Raw genomic sequence first — 19,341 nt, forward strand, 5'->3', positions numbered from 1 at the left:
AGTACATAAAAGTATAAAATGTTTCATTATGCAAAGGATAATTTTAATTTGCTAAATTCCCCTTAAGGGTGCCTTCACACGTACCGTATTGCTGCGTTTTTAGTGCAACTTTTACATGCGAGTTTTGATTTTCACATGATTTTCATGTGAAAATCAAAACTCGCATGTAAAAATCGCATCAAACACGCAGCGATAAAAACGCAGCAGCGTTAAATACGCAGCGACACGGTACGTGTGACATCCAAGCAATTTACAGGAACCTTTTTTTTTCATGTTTTTCCCTTCTTACCAATACCAGCCACCTATGGTATGCTTCTCCTTTTGTACATCTTTCAGTGACTCCAGAAACCTTTCTTCATGTTATCATCCCTTATAACCATCACATGGTATTACAGTATTCCCTACTTCCGTACAGTATACAGTGACTCCGGGAACCTTGACATTACTATATTCCCTGCTTCTGTACAGTATACAGTGTTATCACCCCTTTTACTAGTCACGCCTTATTTCTGTCATCTCTCCCGCCTATGCCTCCTGGGGTTATTGGGGAAGAAAGCTCTATCTTCAGATAACAGCACATCCCACAGATGCGTGTATACAGTGGTGTCTGGTCAGAAGGACAAGTCCCAGTAAAAATAAAAGCTTTGCAGACACTACATGTACATAGCCTACTGTCTTACAGACATGTTAAGGAGATTTTTTTATAGTCGAAAAACCTTTTTAATGCAAAGTTCAGTATCGGGTTTATACAAAATAATACAAGAAAATACAAGATACAAGATCGCTTGAGTGTTTTAAACCTCAAGTTTTTGTGGTTACTTGTAATGATGCATGATCTAGGTTCATAGGTAAAACATACAGTATATTACAAACATAATCTAAAACCTCAGTTATTGTTATAAAAAATTTTTTTTTTGTTGTGTATGTGTGTAAACAATCAGCCATAACATTAAAACCACTGACAAGTAGAGTGATTAACACTGATTATCAGGTGACTATGGCTCCTGTCAATAAGTGATGTATTAGGCAGCAAGTGAATAGTCAGCTCTGGTTGGAATCAGAAACAAATGGGCGGTAAGGATCTGAGCATCATATTGTGATGGGTATAAGACTTGGTCAGTGCATCTCCAGAATAGCTGGTCCCGTAGGGTGTTCCTGGTATATAGTGGTTAGTACCTACCAAGAAATGCTCCAAGACATCACAACTTATGGCATACCTAACGTCTTACTGCCAGATACTACAGGACACCTTCAGAGGTCTTGTGGAGTCCAGGTCTCCATGGGTAAAGCCTGTTTTGGTAACAATAATATTAGATACATGCTTTTAATGTTATGGCAAATTGGTGTATATAGCATTATATGTGTAGAATACTCCTGTATTACAGTACTAGAAAGTTCTTTTGTAAGAACAATTAATAAGTGCAGCATAGTCTAAAATCCATCATCGTTTCATGTAGCCAGATATCAGATGGCTATCAGAGTCAGTATTCTCAGAACTGTCCTCCTCCTCCTCCTCCTCGTAGTCACTATAGTACTCTTCTGTCAGGTCCTCAACCTCTATGCAGACGTTACTGTGTTGACCTAGGGCTTCTTGTGACTCCATTGAGTCTTTTGCCTCCTCCTGGTGAACCTCTGCCTGTCTAAAATCTGTCCAGACATCAGCACGGTCTGCTATGGAAACTGTATTCAGTTTTATGTTGAAGACACCACCAGCATCAAATGGAAGGTTTGTAGAATCTTCTGTGGCACTGACTGACACAGGGGTTATGGATACACCAGAGGGATCCCTATTTCCTAGCCGCCCCGCAGAGATGTCTTCCTCAGCAGAGACGGTAGTCTGTCCGCTTGACCCTACAGAGGACGACACAGCTGAAGGAAGTTCTCCACTTGTTGCGGAGCCACTCGTGTCACTGTCCACGAGTCTTTTCCTGTTTGCGTAGCCTCCTTCACAGTTTATAACCTCACTTTCTGGCTTTGGTTGCAACTCAAATTTTTTACTTATTATCCCAGGAATAGAAAAAGTTGGAGGGTTAAATTCACTTCCATCAATGTAGATGCTCTCGGAAGTTGGCATGGATTTCTGAAAGAGAAAGCCAACTCTATTACACAGAGACACTTTTTTATTTCACAGATTAAAAAAAAATTCAAGGTGGAGAAAATACAAAAACAAACAATCAAAAAACCCTGCTGCCACTGTTCTAGTCGTGTTGGCCCCCCACTGAAGAGCGCTTCCTATTTTTTGTCCCGTCACACAGGAAGTGCCCATTCAGCCAATCACTGATTTCAGAGCTAACCAGCTAACACTGATTGGTTAAGCAGATACATCTTATGTGTCAGGAAAGAAAACTTTGGGGACCAAAACCATTAGTGTGGCAACAGGTGAGAAGATTTTTTTAATGTTTTTACCACACTTTGAACACCATTACATATTGAAAAAAAAATTACCAGGACAACCTAGGCCACTCGAAAGATCACTGTATCGTTCATGCAGCCATTTAAATGCACTGCTATCGGCCACGCATCCTGCTTACATAGGAAGTAGTGAGGTCGATTACAATAAATGCTAAAGCCCACACAAAATATGCGATCCACTGGGGTTTGTGTTTTCCCTGATCACGGTCAATTAAAAAACAAAAACAAAAAAAAAAACATATACATTCTGGCTGGCAGGGCCGGCCTTTTGGTTAATGTTGCCCTGTGCGAAACCTTTTCTTGGCGGCCCCCCCCCCCCCTTTAATGAACATAGAGCTCCTTCAACCTCCCACCCCTTCAGACGACATCCAACAGCCATCACCTGACCCCCCCGCCATACACACAACCACCACCTCAGCCATTTACATAACTACTACTCCCCACCCCCAGACATACACACAACTACCCTCTCAGCAATACATGCAATTACCCCCCCAGAAATTAAAGCAACTACCCCCCTGCCTTACACACAACTACCCTTTAGCCTTTCAGACAACTACCACCCCCATCCATACAAACAACTACCCCCCAACCCAACTACACCCCCCCCACACACACAAACTATAGCCCCCCCTCACACAACTACAGCCCCCCCCCCCCAGCTGGCCGGGAGTGAGGCGCCCTGTGCATAGGTCACACACCCCAAAGCCCGTTCCTGCTGGAATGCAGAAGGTCAAGACAATATTTACTATGCTTGTGAGCTGAATAAAGATTTGAAGATTTCCACGGACGCTGTTGGATCCATCTTACTTCTAGCTATTCACCCACTTATTTGGATAGTGGGCTCCAGTGTGCATCCTCATATGTGCCTTTACTAGGCACTGTCTTGTGCTGTTGGACTCTTCCGTATACTGAGTATTTACTATGTCCAACATTCCTTTATGTGAACCAGGTGCAGCGAATCATTTTACAAACCCACGATTTTCATTTCTATTTAAAGGAGAAGTCCGGCAGATTATAAAACCTGGCAGCTGCCAAGGGGGAAATCTATTACATGTACTAACTTACCTCTCCCCGTGCCCACAGTGAGCAGCAGGACCGGCCACAAGACCCCCACCAGAAGGCATTTTTCCCCCAAGTTAGGATGACATCACAACTTGGGGGGAAAAGGCCTATCCCGGCCTATTGACTGGCCCCTCAGCCACCCAGTGACTGGAGTGGCGTCCCACCTTAGTCACAGACTGGGTGAGCGGCCAGTCCATCAGTTGGGTCATGTCAGCTCCAGAGATCCCGGTGGGGGTCCAGCCGCTCAACATAGACACAGGGAGAGGTAAGTTAGTAAGGCAGAAATGCCTCCATTGGTGAACGCTTTAAAAATTTAGTTGGTAATCTTGGGGTATCTATCCATGGACCCCAAGTGGATTCATGTTTTTTCATCACTTTCCATTTCATGTATACCCCTTCTTTAAACCTAATTACTGCATTTAATCTATTTATCAATTCTGTCACTATTGGAGTTCAACTTGTATCCAATTTTTTGCAGTCAGTTTGTGGGCCTGGTACAGTACTCTGCATAGTGCAAGTTACACACCAGTTGGTTCAGGCGAGCTAACAACTAACCCCAGAACACACGTCAGCAGATCAGGATTTATAGTTATCCCAAAAAAATCTTCTAATTAGGGCAAACACCTCCATCCAACAACTTTCAAAAGCCGTGCAACCCTACATGAGATGAATAAAATGTGCATCCTCCATGTTACAGCGAGAACACTTAGAATCCGGGTGTAAACCGGTTTGATTCAAAAAAGTAGGTGTGCAATATACCCTATAAAGAAGTTCTGTGCGTTTCAGATATCACCAAGTTTGGTGTCAGGGCTAATATATCTGTCCACTGGTCTTTAGTGATAGGCCCCACATCTTCCTCCCACTGTTCTTTTACCGTAAGAGGTCTACTATCATGAATTGCAGAAAGTAACTGCCTGTAAATAACTGAAATCAACCCTTCAGAGTCTGCAGATATTAGTACTGAGTTCAATAGGGCACTAGTTGTTATAGTAGGCCGTGACCTAAACAGTTTTTCTGCCGCATGTTTTAGTTGTAAATATCTGTAGAACATAGAATTCGGCAGTTCAGATTCCTCTTGCAACATAGAAAAGGATTTAAGCGCTCCATCTCTGTACAGTTGTGACAGCCTATGTACTTCCCTTACCTTCCTATTCACTCCTCCCTTCTAGAATCTCAAAATGATCAGAATTGCGCCATAGCGGTGTAAAGTCACTATATTGATCACATTTCAAGAAGACCTTTGTGGTGTCCCACAGTTAAGGGCTTTAGGCACCGGCCAGAAAGTGATCCCTTCAGTGATAATGAAGGTGCATTCTCTAGTTTTACCACAAGGTGCCAGTATTGCTTTTATGCATTGTTTTATGTTGCACAGCTGTAGTCATTCAAGGGTTACCGTTTTGTAACACGTGGTCTGTACCAACCTATGAGAGATGCTGTTCTTTCTCTACTTATCCCTGTTCTCCACACACACACACGACAGACACGTATGGAAAACACAGACTCTTTCTTAAAACAACCCTTAAACTCACAATGCAGTGTTAAACACTAAAAGGAAGACACCCCAACCCACGCTGTGAACATCTCTAAAAGTGCACGACTTGTGTCATCCTTGTAAGACGGGTAACTCGACACTAAGGTGGTTTATAGCGACAAAGGTCGAAACACAGGCACAAGTATTCTTTTGCTCTCAAGTATTCACTTCTCAAGTATTCTTCTTCTACTAAAGTTCTGGCAGAGCACAGTACTACATTGGGTTGGGACTCTCTCAACAATCTCCTCTCCACTCCTCTGAACGCTCTACTCTTCTCAGCACATAACCAAGTCAGCACTGCTATCTTACGCTCTACCTCAGAACAGATCCAGTGAAAGCAAGTCTGTATCAGTTACGTATTATTCACCTGTATTACCAGAGACTTGCCAGTAAAGAAAAGTTTTATTTATTCTACTGGGATTCTGTGATCATTGCACCAGCACCTACATACCAGCTACACTGTCCTTGGGTCATTTCCCCTTTCTGTGGGTGGTACCGACAGTCTGGGTCGGTCATCTCTCCGCTCTGGACAACTGTGATAAGCACCCAAGGGACCCATCACAGCCTGGCAGGTCACAGACCATTGGGAAGCAATATAGTCCGCCACACACTAAAAGGAGGTATACCATCACACCTGTGGGCTGAGTTAGCACTGGTGTCACAACAACCTTCTAACTGGCTGAGCTATATTCCACCGACCATCCACCATAGAAGTGGTGCCCGCAGCCCCTTTAACCCCCCGGCCACCCGCAGCCCCAAGCATACATTACCTGCTCGGCGCTGCGGCTGTGTGCGACGCTCCCAGCTCCCCTCGCTCCTAAATCACTGATTGGCTGCGGCGCAGAGCAGGTAACATATGCTCGGGGCCGGGGTTGCGGGCGGGCGGCCGGGGGGGTTAAAGGGGCCGGAGCTGCGGGCGGCGGGGAGGTTAAAGGGGCCGGGTCCCATACACGCAGCAGATCCGCTGCGTGTATGGGACCAATTCAGCTTCACAGTACAGGATCCACAGCGGGTTTCGCTGCGAATTCCCAGCAAGAAATCCGCTGCGGATCCGGTACGTGTGAACCTCCCCTTAAAGTATATTCTTGGTATCCACACTGGTGCATATGGAGTATATATGAAAACTGAGGCATGAGAATCCGTGATCACTGTAACTTCTACATGGGCCGATTATCGGCTGAAGCAGTGTTTCTAGCAACGCTCCTTGACAATAATCGGCCTGTGTAAAAGGGCCCTAAGGGGCGATCTGATCACGACGTACAGTTATATGACTGGACAGTACAGAGATCTTTCTAGTGATTGTTTTTTACACTTAGGCCTATAACCATGATAAGGGGACATTCTCTAAGTCTAGAGGAAAGAAGGCTTCATCATCATCATAGACCTGGATTTTCTACTGTACAGCGAGGTTTATGGGTATCTGTAAAAGCAAATCAATTCAGTGTTGAATTGAAAAAAGAAAAAACATGAATACAAAACACCACACGTACCAAAACTTCTGGGATTAAGACCTTTGCCCTGCAGATATATCCTGAGAAGTCCAGCCCTATTAAGGCAAGGACTAAACCGATCAAGAGTAGAACTCCACAGACCACCGACACAGTGATATAGATCGTAGTGCTCTCTAAAATAAAAATAAAAACTTTATTACACACACACTGCAAATCATCATCTCCATTATCAGATAGAGCCTTTATGATTACAGCCCTGAGGAGCTTGGCTGGGTCCTCAGCTGCCAAAGTAATCGAAGACCCCAGGCAAATAGGTGGATGTAGCGGAGAAGCTGCAGCTAGCTGGATGCTTAGTATTACATGATGGCCAATAAATGGCTGGCCTTGTAATACATCCGTCCACTGTAAGCATCTATCTGCTTTAGGTCATAGAGGGGAGACCCAAGTGGGGCCCTTATATTACTTATGTGATGTTTGTAGTGACTCCCATCACATGATACTACATGTACTCTTTGATGTCTGCTTACCGTTCTTATGATTCTCAGTGAGGACACATTTTACTTCAGAGGCTCTTGTCTTCCCGAGTGTAAATGGAATCTTTATGATGTCCACAGACACGCAGTAGTTGGTGTTTGGTAGTAGGTTGGGGATAAGTGTAGAATTCTCTTCACTGATATCTATTTCTTTATTTACAACCTGTCAATGGTAAATTAATATCAGTTATCAGAAAATATATTATAAAATATTGCAATGGCAATACACAAGGTGGTGGACTCAAAAGTCCCAGTCTGATTGTAAGTCTGATGAATTTATTTTGCCTTTACTACATTCACAATGCACTTAAAGCAACTGCACCATCAGATACATTGCTTTAAGATTTCTACATCAATAGTGTGGCGCTGGCGTGGGATGTGGCCCAGTTCCCATGCATGACGCTGGTCTATTCCCGGGCACTGGGCCGTCCTGATGCAAGGGGGCGGGCCTGTAAGGAAAATTCTGTTACCAATCAGGACCAAACACACCGGAGCCAAAATTTGTTTTACTTCCCGGCAAGGAGACGACACCCACAGAGGGTCTAAGGGGCATCTGAGGAAGATACATTGTACTTAGCTTAGAGTTAGGGCCCTATTCCACCGGACGATTATGGTTCAGATTATCGTTAAATTGTTAGAATCTAAACGATAATCGTTCGTTTGAATAGCAGTTAACGATTAACGACCAAACAAGAAATCGTTGATCGCTTTATAAGACCTGGACCTATTTTTATCGTTGCTCGTTCGCAAATCGTTCAAATTGAATAAGACGTTGTTCGGTCGTTCGCAGTAGATACGAAAGCAATAGCTAAAAAATAGCGAAGAAAAAACGATCGCAAAAACAATCATAAGTAACGATTATCGTTCCATGGAAATGAGTGAACGTTTTCAGGTATTTCGCAATAGCGGTCATTTGAGATTGTTAAATCGTTAACGATTATGCAAACGATAATCGTCCGGTGGAATAGGGCGCTTAGCTTAGAGTTAAGAGAATAAAGAGCTATTTTTACAATATCTGGTAAATACTGATAGGAAATCTGTTTGTCTAGGTGTCAAATGAGCAGGCTCCCAAATCTTACTCAGGATCCCTTCCCTGACACATTCTGAACTCATGACATCCTTCCTCACACATTCCTTAACTGACTTCCTCCTGGCATATTTACCTATTTTAAGAAGTACATATCAATGAGTATATTAATAATCCATATCATAAGAAATCAATTTAACCCTTTAAGATATATTTTAAAGCATTTTTCTAACAGGGCCTTCCCTCCCCCAGTCTGACCAAGCCCCAATCCCTCTTGGACGCAACTTTAATGGCTGTAATTAAGCCGCATCACAGAGGGGAGGGTAGAACCTCACACCGGGGGTGGGCCCATCTCCAGCATTCCCGCAACGGCACCAGTCTATTGATGAAAAAATCTTAACGCCATGTACCTAATATATTCCAACTATTATTTCAACAATATTCCAACTTAAAAGGGAATGAGTCACCCCTGACTGCCTAGTCCGCTGGCAGCACCACTGGATAGATATCAATAAAACCATTCATAACATTCTATTATAGCCTGTCTCTGTATTTTTATTTTCATGAAATAATACCCTTATACGGGTCATGAACCGTGTCAAGTGTCAGTGTCATTCCCAGAACCCAACCACCACTACACCTCACTGTGCTGCATACCTGCCACTTGCATATTCAGTGACAGGCACTGTGCACACAGCATAGTGAAAGGAAGTAGTGCTAGGGGCCATGGAATGATAGGCCCCACCTTCTTGACACTAATCATGGCCTGAATAAAGGCATTACAATAAAAATTTAAACACAGACACAGGAAATAAAGGTATGTTCAAAATGTTTTTATTGATATCTATCCAGTGATGCCCCCAGTTTTATGGCCGCTAAGGGGCTTAGGCTGCCATCCATGCCAGGATCAAGGGAGCTCAGCTGGCACTAGGCAGTTTAAACCATTACATGCCATGGTCAAATTATGAGAACTGCATGTAATAGATCTGTAGGGCTCTTTTAACTCATAGGTGACCTAACAACATGATCTTCAGGTAAGGTACTACCTCAGGAACCAAGATAACATATCAGTTTTAACGCAGGTTGACTGGTGCATAACTAGACCCCGTCCCAAAATGTAATAAATTTAAAGAGGTGTTAATATCAGATCCCACTGATTGAGGGTCTCTTCTATAGACAGGACATACATAAATGACTAGTGTACTATTATTAGGTCTACATACCGGGTCCATGTGAGTCACCTTAATGCTGTAATACATATAGGAAAAGCGTCCATAACTGATCATGCTCACATACTGCTGCTCGTCTTCACTCCATAAATAGGAGACCGGGGGTTGGACAGACACTCTGATACAGCGATCACATGCAACAATCTCTACTACAGGTGGACCCAGTAGGGCTGCAATTTAAATACAACATATATATGGTTTATCAAAGGGAATTATTATTGTAGGTTAATGAATACAATAGTACCATAGTCTCCTGCAGGTACTTACTTAGCTCAACTGGAGTGAAGCCCTTAGTGGCCCTAGAAACGGAGGAGTTATGTCCTGCGACACTTCTAACCCTTACTCTGTAGGAGCTATCAAGATCGGTTAAGTCCTTGGTCAGATCACAGTGCCGGGTGGTAACATTGGAACAAGTTTTTACAGTCTTATATCGCGTGCTAAAGGGGTAAAAAAAAAAGAGGTAAATTACTTATTTATTTTTTCGTATCAAGAGCCATAACTATAATTTTTCTGTCAATGGAGAAGTATGATGTGGGAATGGAAAATAAGAGCAATACAGGATCCTGTGGCCCTAACATATTTATCTAATATTTTTTAAGTTTCATTTGTGAAATTAAAGACAACTTTTTTATCCATTTGTTTTTGTGTTTCCTATTTTTTTCCACTTTGGGGAATTTATTAAAATCACTTTTTAATTTTTCCTTTTTTTTTTTTTTTTTTTTTTTTTAGATGTGACTAAAAAAAACTGCAATTCTTCTATTCTACTGGATTTAGCATCCTTTATTGTTTTAATAATATGTTTAGGGTAGCTCCACACGTACCGGATCCGCAGCGGATTACACGCTGTGAGTTTGCAGCGAAATCTGCTGTGGAACCTGGTAGTGTGAAGTGAATGCCCCTTTTAACCTACCACATCCCGCCGCCTGCAGCCCCCAGTCCGGAGCATATATTACCTGCTCAGCACCGTGGCTGTGCGTGAGGCTCCCGGCTCCCCTCGCTCCTCAATAGATCAGATTCTGCACGGTATGATACAAGTTTTTTTTTTTTTTTTTTAAATAAATATTTTTATTTGTAAGATGGGAAACTAATCAGGACACCCACATTCATGTCAAACACGGGGATCACTATAGATAGTGGCATTTAAAGGGTTAATAGTAGACAGCAGCGTGATCGCTGCTGCCTGTCATTATGGCTGGCTCTGCTTAGGCTGGGTTCACACTACGTTTTTGCTATCTTTTTTTTTCCAAAAAACGAATTGGAAAACGGATGGAAAAATGGATGCATTTGTGCGCATCCATTTTGATCAGCGAAAGATTGTGTACACCTAGTAATTTACTGATGTAAATCTCAATTCATTTTATTCTTAGGAGGCCAGTGGAAAGTCCAAGTCAGAAACTGACAGCCTAAGGTTACTATTACACGGAACGATAATCGGCCGAATCGCCCCTATCCGGTTGATTATCGTTCCAAGTAATAAACACAATGATCAGCCGATGATCGTTGTCATCGGCTGATCGTTGATATAGGTTCAGACCTATAATTGTCGGCCACCGACCACGCACCGCTATGTGTAATAGCAATGCGCGGCCGGCGGCTAACGATTTGCAAAAGAATACATTACCTATCCATGGTCTAGCCGATCGGCGCTCATTTACATTTATTATTGGGCCCCTATCGGCCCGTCTAATAGTACCCTTAGGGTGGGTTCACACTACGGAATCCGAGTTGATAAGTTCCAGCGGATTCCGTTGCCTGTACCTGCTCAGAGGCGCAATGCCGTGAGCAGGTACAAGCAACGGAACTTATCCGCGCGAATTCCGTAGTGTGAATCCTATCTTTCACTAAGTACAACCACTCACTGGACTCAGCATAAAATGAGCAGAGATGGATATTATAATAGGTATATTTTTTCACTATATAAGTATATCAATCTGCTCAGTTTTTCCTGCTCTATAATAAACTGCCTGCAGATTGAAGGTCGTCATTGTCCAATTTCTGTATTGATTCCTTGCAGATTTCAGGATCTCTGCTTACTGTCATGTAGTAAGATTAGAGGTAATAAATACTGTTTTTATTACCTTCATTATGGCTGTAATTTCATAAGGTGCTAAAAGGAAGAGTCTGATTCAACACAGACCGGTGTTAGATTACATTACATTTAGCTGAGAAGGGTTGTGCATGGTTGGGCTGGTATGTTTTTCTTCTATTCTAATTCTATTATCTGTCGACAAGATTAAATAATGTTCAAAAAGTCAAGGATCTGAGAATGACATCTAAAGACATGGAATGAGCTAACCACAGCACAGGAGAGGGAGGGATGGTCCTCTGGCACCCTGCAGGGAACGGCACCCGTAAATTATTGTTGTAGGAGTCGATGTGCTGTTATATACTGGCGCCAGGCTCGTTTTTTCAAGGTGAATAGTGAAACAAATTGTTAAATCACTTGAAGGGCAAAACTGAAACAGAAAAAAAAACTACTCCCCATAATAGCGCAATTCTGAGGGGTGATTTCCCCATACAGTAAAGATGACGTGTTAGCTTTATTCTCAGTACAATTACAATGGTATAAAATATGTGTAGTGTTTGTTTTGTTTTACTACTTTTACTAAATGGCAGGCTGCAGTAGTGGATCTAACAAGGCAGCCATGGAGGCCTTCAGAAGGCCCTTAGCTGGCATGCAAAGTCATTGGTACCATGCGACTACGTGGAGGGTTTGCCTATCAGAGCCCTGACCGTACCAGCACCCCCCTAGATGCCATAGTTACTAAGGACTATAACAACCAGCGAGTTTAACAACTGGCATCATATTTATCTCCAATGCTGGTCAGTGAGCCAATAGCTTGCACCTGCTGGATATGAAGCGGGCTCAGCCCCAGCGCCTGCTCAGTACATTCCAAAAACACATAGGGGGAGATTTATCAAAGATGGTGTAAAGTGTAACTGGCTCAGTTGCCCCTAGCAACCAATCAGATTCCACCTTTCATTTTCCAAAGAGTCTGTGAGGGATGAAAAGTGGAATCTGATTGGTTGCTAGGGGCAACTGAGCCAGTTTCACTTTACAACATGTTTGATAAATCTCCCCCATTGGGCCAAAAGCCCAAAGGGCCTCCTCTTTTTAAAGACCCCTCACTTAAAAAATTGTATTTACAATAAATCTTCACTTTTATTGAATAAACTAAAAATGTAGTATGTGAAGATTCTTAAAAGATTCTTTTCGACAGCACTCAGCTTATCTCAGTGAGTGTCCATCGCTTATGTGATTTACCACTACTGAGAATCACTAACTATGCGGCCGGTTCTTCACCTCGGCACATAGTTTAGTTAATTTAATATATTAGAGCTATTTGTGAGGCACAGACTGATTCCAGCTGGGACAGCGCTGTTGTCTGCTGCTGAATGTGTGAATACATAATAATAGCACATAGCACAGCTATTTACCTGCTCAATAGGAATACTGACACAATGATTGCGATACAAGACTGATCCCGGCTTGGACTGTCTATTTTTTGTCTATGTCTATTTCAGCTGTGTTAATTCATATTGCTGACATGACCAACTATTTAACATTATATTTAATGTGTGAATACATGATTTGTACAAGTTAAACTACATAATAGAGAGTCAGCATTAATTCAGTACTTATAGTGTCACTGTCTAAGAACAGGATTTCTGCCATACTGACATTATATAAAGTGAGTCCAAGAAGTATTTGATCCCTTGCTGATTTTCTTTGTTTGCCCACTAATAAAGACATGATCATTCTATACTTTTAATGGTAGATGTATTCTTACATGGAGAGACAGAATATTAAAAAGAAAATCCAGAAAATAAATCTAAGGAATATATATTAATTGATTTGTATTTCATGGAGTGAAATAAGTATTTGATCCCTTAGTATTCATTAGCAGTTCTAGCTTTTACAGACCAGTTAGACACTCCCAATAAACTTGTTACCTGACCTGAAGCCACCTGTTCTCACTAATCACTTGTGTGAAAAACAACTGTCCACAGAATCAGACAGATCACACAGATTTCAAGTCTCCAACATGGGTAAAACCAAAGAGCTGTCACAGGACCTCAGAGTCAGAATTGTTGACCTTCACAAAGCTGGAATGGGCTACAAAAAGATTAGTAAGGTGTTGGATGTGAAAGTAACAACTATTGGTGCAATTATCAGAAAGTTTAAAGAGTATAACATGACAATCAACAGACCTCGGCCCGGTGCTCCAAAGAAGAAGATTTCGCCTCGTGGGGTGGCAATGATGAGAACAGTCAGAAATCGTCCTGCAACCACTCGGCAGGAGTTAGCAAATGACCTGAAGGCAGCTGGGACCACAGTTTGCAAGGAAACAATTGGCAACACTTTGCGCAACAATGGTTTCACATCCTGCAGTGCCCGAAAGGTACCCCTGCTGAAGAGAGCACATGTGGAGGCGCGCCTCAAGTATGCCAATGATCATTTGAAAGATGAACCAAGTTATTGGGAGAAGATTTTGTGGTCAGATGAGACCAAAATTGAACTTTTTGGCCTCAACTCCACCCGCCATGTATGGAGGAAGAAAAATGCTGCCTATGACCCCAAGAACACTGTGCCCACCGTCAAGCATGGAGGTGGAAGCATAATGTTTTGGGGGTGTTTCTCTGCCAAGGGTACAGGGCTACTTCACCGCATCACTGGGAAGATGGATGGAGCCATATACCGCACAATCCAGAGGGACAACCTCCTCCCCTCTGCCAGGGTTCTGAAAATGGGCCGTGGTTGGGTCTTCCAACATGATAACGACCCTAAACATACAGCAAAGGCAACAAAGGATTGGCTCAAGAAAAATCACATTAAAGGTCATGGAGTGGCCCAGCCAGTCGCCAGACCTCAATCCGATCGAAAATCTATGGAGGGAGCTGAAGGTCAGAGTTGCCAAGCGACAGCCCACCAACCTTCATGATTTAGAGAGAATCTGCAAAGAAGAGTGGGCCAAAATTCCCCCTGGTGTGTGTGCTAAACTTGTGGTTAACTACAACAAACGTCTCACCACTGTGCTTGCAAACAAAGGCTTTGCCACTAAGTATTGAGTGTGTTTGGCAAGAGGGATCAAATACTTATTTTCCTCATTGAAATACAAATTAATTAAAATATATTCTTTAAAATTATATTCTGGATTTTTTTCTTGATATTCTGTCTCTCCATGTTAGAATATATCTACCATTAAAAGTGCTGAAGGATAGTGTCTTTATTAGTGGGCAAACAAAGAAAATCAGCAAGGGATCAAATACTTCTTGGACTCACTGTACATATACCAGCATAGCTCAGCTTATCTAAGCAAGTGACTAAGGCCCCTAATACACGGGGCGATGAGAGGAAGCAAGCGCTTGCTCCTCGTTCCCCACTCGCTGCCATCGCTATTACACGTGTGGGCAGCGAGCAAGAGCTCTGGGGGGGGGGGGAGAAATTGGTGCAGGGAGTTGGATCGTCCGGGCAGCCCAGAGAAGATAACGGTGATCGGCTGCCGCTGCTCCTATTGCCCACAGCGACGTCAGCAAATTGTTGCTATATTGATTTTTCAATGTGTTGAAAAACAACGATCAGCCAACATCGTGCATGTCGGCTGATCAATGTCTTCTATTACACAAAGCGATTATAAGCCGTAACGGTTGGTATCGCTATGATGGTATGATAATCGCTTCGGGTAATAGGGCCTTAACACTGATGTGACCTACAACACTGAGAAGAACTATGTAGTTCAAAAGCTGCTGTGATAGCACATGGTCAGTTATTTACAGCTATTATGTACAGCTATTCGCCTATTTAATAAGAATATTGACAGTGACTTCTTGTACCCAGACTGATCCCGGCTGACACTGTCTATATATATCTATGTCCACTGTGTCAAAATTACAGTCTCACTGTCTTGGGACAGCTTTTCTGTCATACTGACATCATATACATTTTTTAGAGAAGTGGTTAGCAATCTATGTATATACTTTTTTGTCATCATTGACAATTTACAATAGATACACATTTGTGAGGTCATATTAATGACCATTGTACCTAGCGTTTCCCCATAGGGACAAGGTAGTATATAGAGTGTTGGACGGGTAGTCTGTGTTTTTAAGAATCCTGACATACTACATTTTCAGTTTATTCAATAATAGTGAAGTTTCATTGTAAATACATATTTTTCAGTTTTTTTTTTTTGTTTTTTTTTTTTAAAAGAGGAGGCCCTTTGGTTTGGTTTTTTGATGTTTCCATATCCTTTTTTCCCCCTATAAGTTTAGCACCTTTGTATTGCTTCATACATCCGCACATGTGTCAGGGAGGAGTTAGAACCATTTACACATAGGCTTTTTTTTTTTCTTAGTGGCCAGAAAAAAAACTGCAATATTTTAGGATGTTTTATTAACAGATGATCAATGTTAAGTGAGAAAAAGAGCAATATGAATGTCTAAAAAAAAATTCTCACATCAAGTGATTTGCCATTTTCAATGCCACTGCTATTAAAGGGGTTGTCCGGCGATAAAAAATTATTCACAGAATAACACACATTACAAAGTTATACAACTTTGTAATGTATGTTATGTCTGTGAATGGCCCCCTTCCCCGTGTTTCCCCCCACCCACGCTAGACCCGGAAGTGTGGTGCATTATACTCACCGCATCTCGTGTCGTCCAAGGTCTCCGATTCTCAGCAGTGACGTCTTCTTCGGGAGGCCGGCGGATCTTCCCGAGTGCCGGCCGCCCTCTGCAGCGTCATCCGAAGCTCAGCCGCGATTGGCTGAGCATAACTGTGCTCAGCCAATCGCGGCTGAGCAGCTGATGACGTTGCCGCGTCATCAGCCGCTCAGCCGCGATTGGCTGAGCACAGTTATGCTCAGCCAATCGCGGCTGAGCTTCGGATGACGCTGCAGAGGGCGGCCGGCACTCGGGAAGATCCGCCGGCCTCCCGAAGAAGACGTCACTGCTGAGGATCGGAGACCGTGGTCGGCACGTGACAGGTAATGTATAGCGCACCACACTTCCGGGTACACGGGTGGGGGTGGTGGGACACGGGGAAGGGGGCCATTCACAGACATAACATACATTACAAAGTTGTATAACTTTATAATGTGTGTTATTCTGTGAATAATTTTTTATCGCCGGACAACCCCTTTAAAGGAATTATTCAGGATAAGTAAAACAAGTCCACTTTCTTTCAGAAACTGCACCATTCTTACTCTCAGTTTGTCTGCCACTACAGCCCTGTTCCACAAAAGTTACAAACTGTAATACCACACCTGACCTGAGGACAACAGTAGTGCTGTTTTTGGAATCAAGTAGCTAATTTGGATAATGCCTTAAACCCAGGAAGATGAACATGGTGCATCCTAAGTATCTGAATTCAATAAACTTATTGCTACTTACTGTCGCTCTGAATACTCTACAAAGTAGTAGATAGGAGTCTCTCTGCTGGCATCTTCCCAGGTCAGGACATGCTTAAAATTTTCCGAGTTGAATGTAAGGTTTCCTGGTGGCAGCAGAGCATTGGAAACTGCAAGGAGAAACAAAAAATAAATGAATAAAAATAAATTAAAAAACAAACACATTTTTTACATTATAGCTTTCTCAAGGGGTGTTTCCTTGACATACTGCTTTTCCCTGAGCTACTGTATTAGATTTCCCTTTGTGTTATTTTTAATTCATCTAAAAATCTTATTTTAAGTACATTGTAGAACCATATGGTTTGATATCAGGGGAAAAATGGGCTGCATTTCTTTCATAAAACAAAATTATTGTTAATCAATAATTTGCAGCAATAACGCCCTCTGTATCCCCATACAGTAATAACGCCCTCTGTATCCCCATACAGTAATAACGCCCCATGTGCCCCATACAGTAATAACGCCCCATGTGCCCCATACAGTAATAACGCCCTCTGTATCCCATACAGTAATAACGCCCTCTGTATCCCATACAGTAATAACGCCCTCTGTATCCCATACAGTAATAACGCCCTCTGTATCCCATACAGTAATAACGCCCTCTGTATCCCATACAGTAATAACGCCCTCTGTATCCCATACAGTAATAATGCCCTCTGTATCCCACAGTAATAACGCCCTCTGTATCCCCATACAGTAATAACGCCCCATGTGCCCCATACAGTAATAACGCCCTCTGTGCCCCATACAGTAATAACGCCCTCTGTATCCCATACAGTAATAACGCCCTCTGTATCCCATACAGTAATAACGCCCTCTGTATCCCATACAGTAATAACGCCCTCTGTATCCCATACAGTAATAACGCCCCATGTGCCCCATTCCTGGTTTCTGCTCTGAACTGTGACCCTGCGGTTGCCATGCAACAGTGAACTTGGACGCCTGAGGGGCTGTTACCAAGGTCAACAGGTGATCAAACAAAGCAGCACATGGGGGTTAGCGAGTCTATACGTCTCAAATGATATACTTTAAGAAATGCTTGTAAATTTACTATATACCTAGCATCACTATAGACCTAGTTTTCTTTGTAACACCACCTCTTTAAGGGGTTAAAGTCCAAACAATGAAGCTGTATACAAACATGACCAGGACCTTATGAAAGAGAACACGACTGGGGTGTCCTTCCTGTCCCTTTTAACTCAAATGTCCTGAATACTCTTTAACCCTGGAGAGATATGGCGGTTCTATAATGTTCATCATTCTAGGCTGTGACATGTAATAAGTGCTTTGGGTTCACAGACATTTCTGACGAATATTTTAGGAAATAGCTACAATGGGATTTCCTTATGTATTGCTCTACTGGGCCCTGGAAATTATCCAATGATCCACTTGCTTCCCACTCACACCCAGATTATTCTGGATCAACAGCATATTCCCAACAGCATACAAGTCCAAGCTTAAAGGGATACTGTATCCACCAACAACCCCCCCCCCCCCCCCCCCCCCCCAAAGAAAAAAAAAAAAAATAAAAAAATGACGGTACTGGCTATTTCATGACAGTAAATCCTTTTAAAGAAGCATTTCACTTTTTTTCTTTTTTCTCCCCCCCCCCCCCCCCCCCCCCGGGTAGCCGCTGTCATGTATACTTACACAGAAGATTATCGGTGTCCCGTTCCCGTCCAGCGGTGCCGTTCAAATCAGGCGCGCGCACTTCCGCCGGCTGCTGCGAGTCCTCTTCTCTGACCAGTGATTATACGTCGGAAGTCACTCGCTTCCATGCATTCGCTATGGAAGCGCGTGACTTCTGGCGTTCAAATCACAAGGCCGAGAAGAGGAGTCACAGCGCCGGCGGAAGTGAGCGCACGCCCGATTTGAACGGCACCGCGGGACGGGACCGGAGCTACGCCGCGGGACACCGATTATCTTCTGTAAGTATACTTGACAGCGGCTACCCGGGGGGGGGGGGGGCGAAAAAAAAAAAAAAGTGAACTGCTTCTTTAAGTGCCTTTTAAAATGCGCCTGATGCCTTGGTTAGGGTAAAAAAAATATATCTTTTAATCTGCAGCAGATGAGTCAATGAGGTGTGGCCTAGGGCACAGAAGCTGCTCGCGTACACCAGACATATCCCCCGCTCGCCTTATGGGTGGGCAGGGGGAAGCACAGAAAGGCCGGGAGGGGGTGTGGCCTCCTCCCATGCCAGATTTATCATTTACACCCACTCGCAGGCGTAAATCATGATACAAATCTACACCTACTCCCAAGCAGGTGTAAACATTTTTTGCAATGCCTGCGCCAGGCACAGGGCTGGCTGACTTTACTAAGAGGTGTATGCCTCTTAGTAAATTCAGTCACGGAAAAGGGGCGGGGCCTTAATTAAGACTGGGGCACGTCAGTCTTGATAACTGTCTCCCAGAGAGTACAACATACTTTACATTTCCCAAATGATCCTGAGCATTCTTTCTAGTCATTTAAAATTCTGCATACCTTCTTCTTAGTTGGGTGATTATCAATGCTTTTGTTCCTCTAGATCAGGGATGGGAATGGGGCATGATGGGAATTGTAGTTTTGCAACAGCTGGAGAGTCAAAGGTTCCCAATCCCTGCTCTAGGTACACAGACATCCAGTTTTCTGTTTTGAATACACACCTTCAATGCAGGAATGTGTATCCATGGCAACAGACT

At 43.1% G+C, this 19,341-nt stretch overlaps 1 protein-coding gene across 3 annotated transcripts in view; it reads right to left on the minus strand.

Annotated features, from left to right (window-relative positions):
* Window positions 1-696: 696 nt before the first annotated feature.
* Window positions 697-19,341, minus strand: part of IFNAR2 (interferon alpha and beta receptor subunit 2) — a 49,585-nt gene continuing 30,940 nt past the window's right edge. For all 3 annotated transcript variants that reach the window (XM_069945851.1, XM_069945852.1, XM_069945853.1), the window contains exons 3-8: window positions 16,644-16,770; window positions 9,516-9,685; window positions 9,243-9,418; window positions 6,987-7,155; window positions 6,499-6,632; window positions 697-2,080 (exon numbers count right to left, since the gene is read on the minus strand). In XM_069945851.1, coding sequence (XP_069801952.1) covers window positions 1,442-2,080; window positions 6,499-6,632; window positions 6,987-7,155; window positions 9,243-9,418; window positions 9,516-9,685; window positions 16,644-16,770 — 1,415 coding nt within the window. In that variant the 3' untranslated portion in view covers window positions 697-1,441. The remainder of the gene's footprint in view (window positions 2,081-6,498; window positions 6,633-6,986; window positions 7,156-9,242; window positions 9,419-9,515; window positions 9,686-16,643; window positions 16,771-19,341) is intronic.

This window comes from Dendropsophus ebraccatus, chromosome 11, assembly GCF_027789765.1.
Source record: "Dendropsophus ebraccatus isolate aDenEbr1 chromosome 11, aDenEbr1.pat, whole genome shotgun sequence".
Lineage (NCBI taxonomy): Eukaryota > Metazoa > Chordata > Amphibia > Anura > Hylidae > Dendropsophus > Dendropsophus ebraccatus.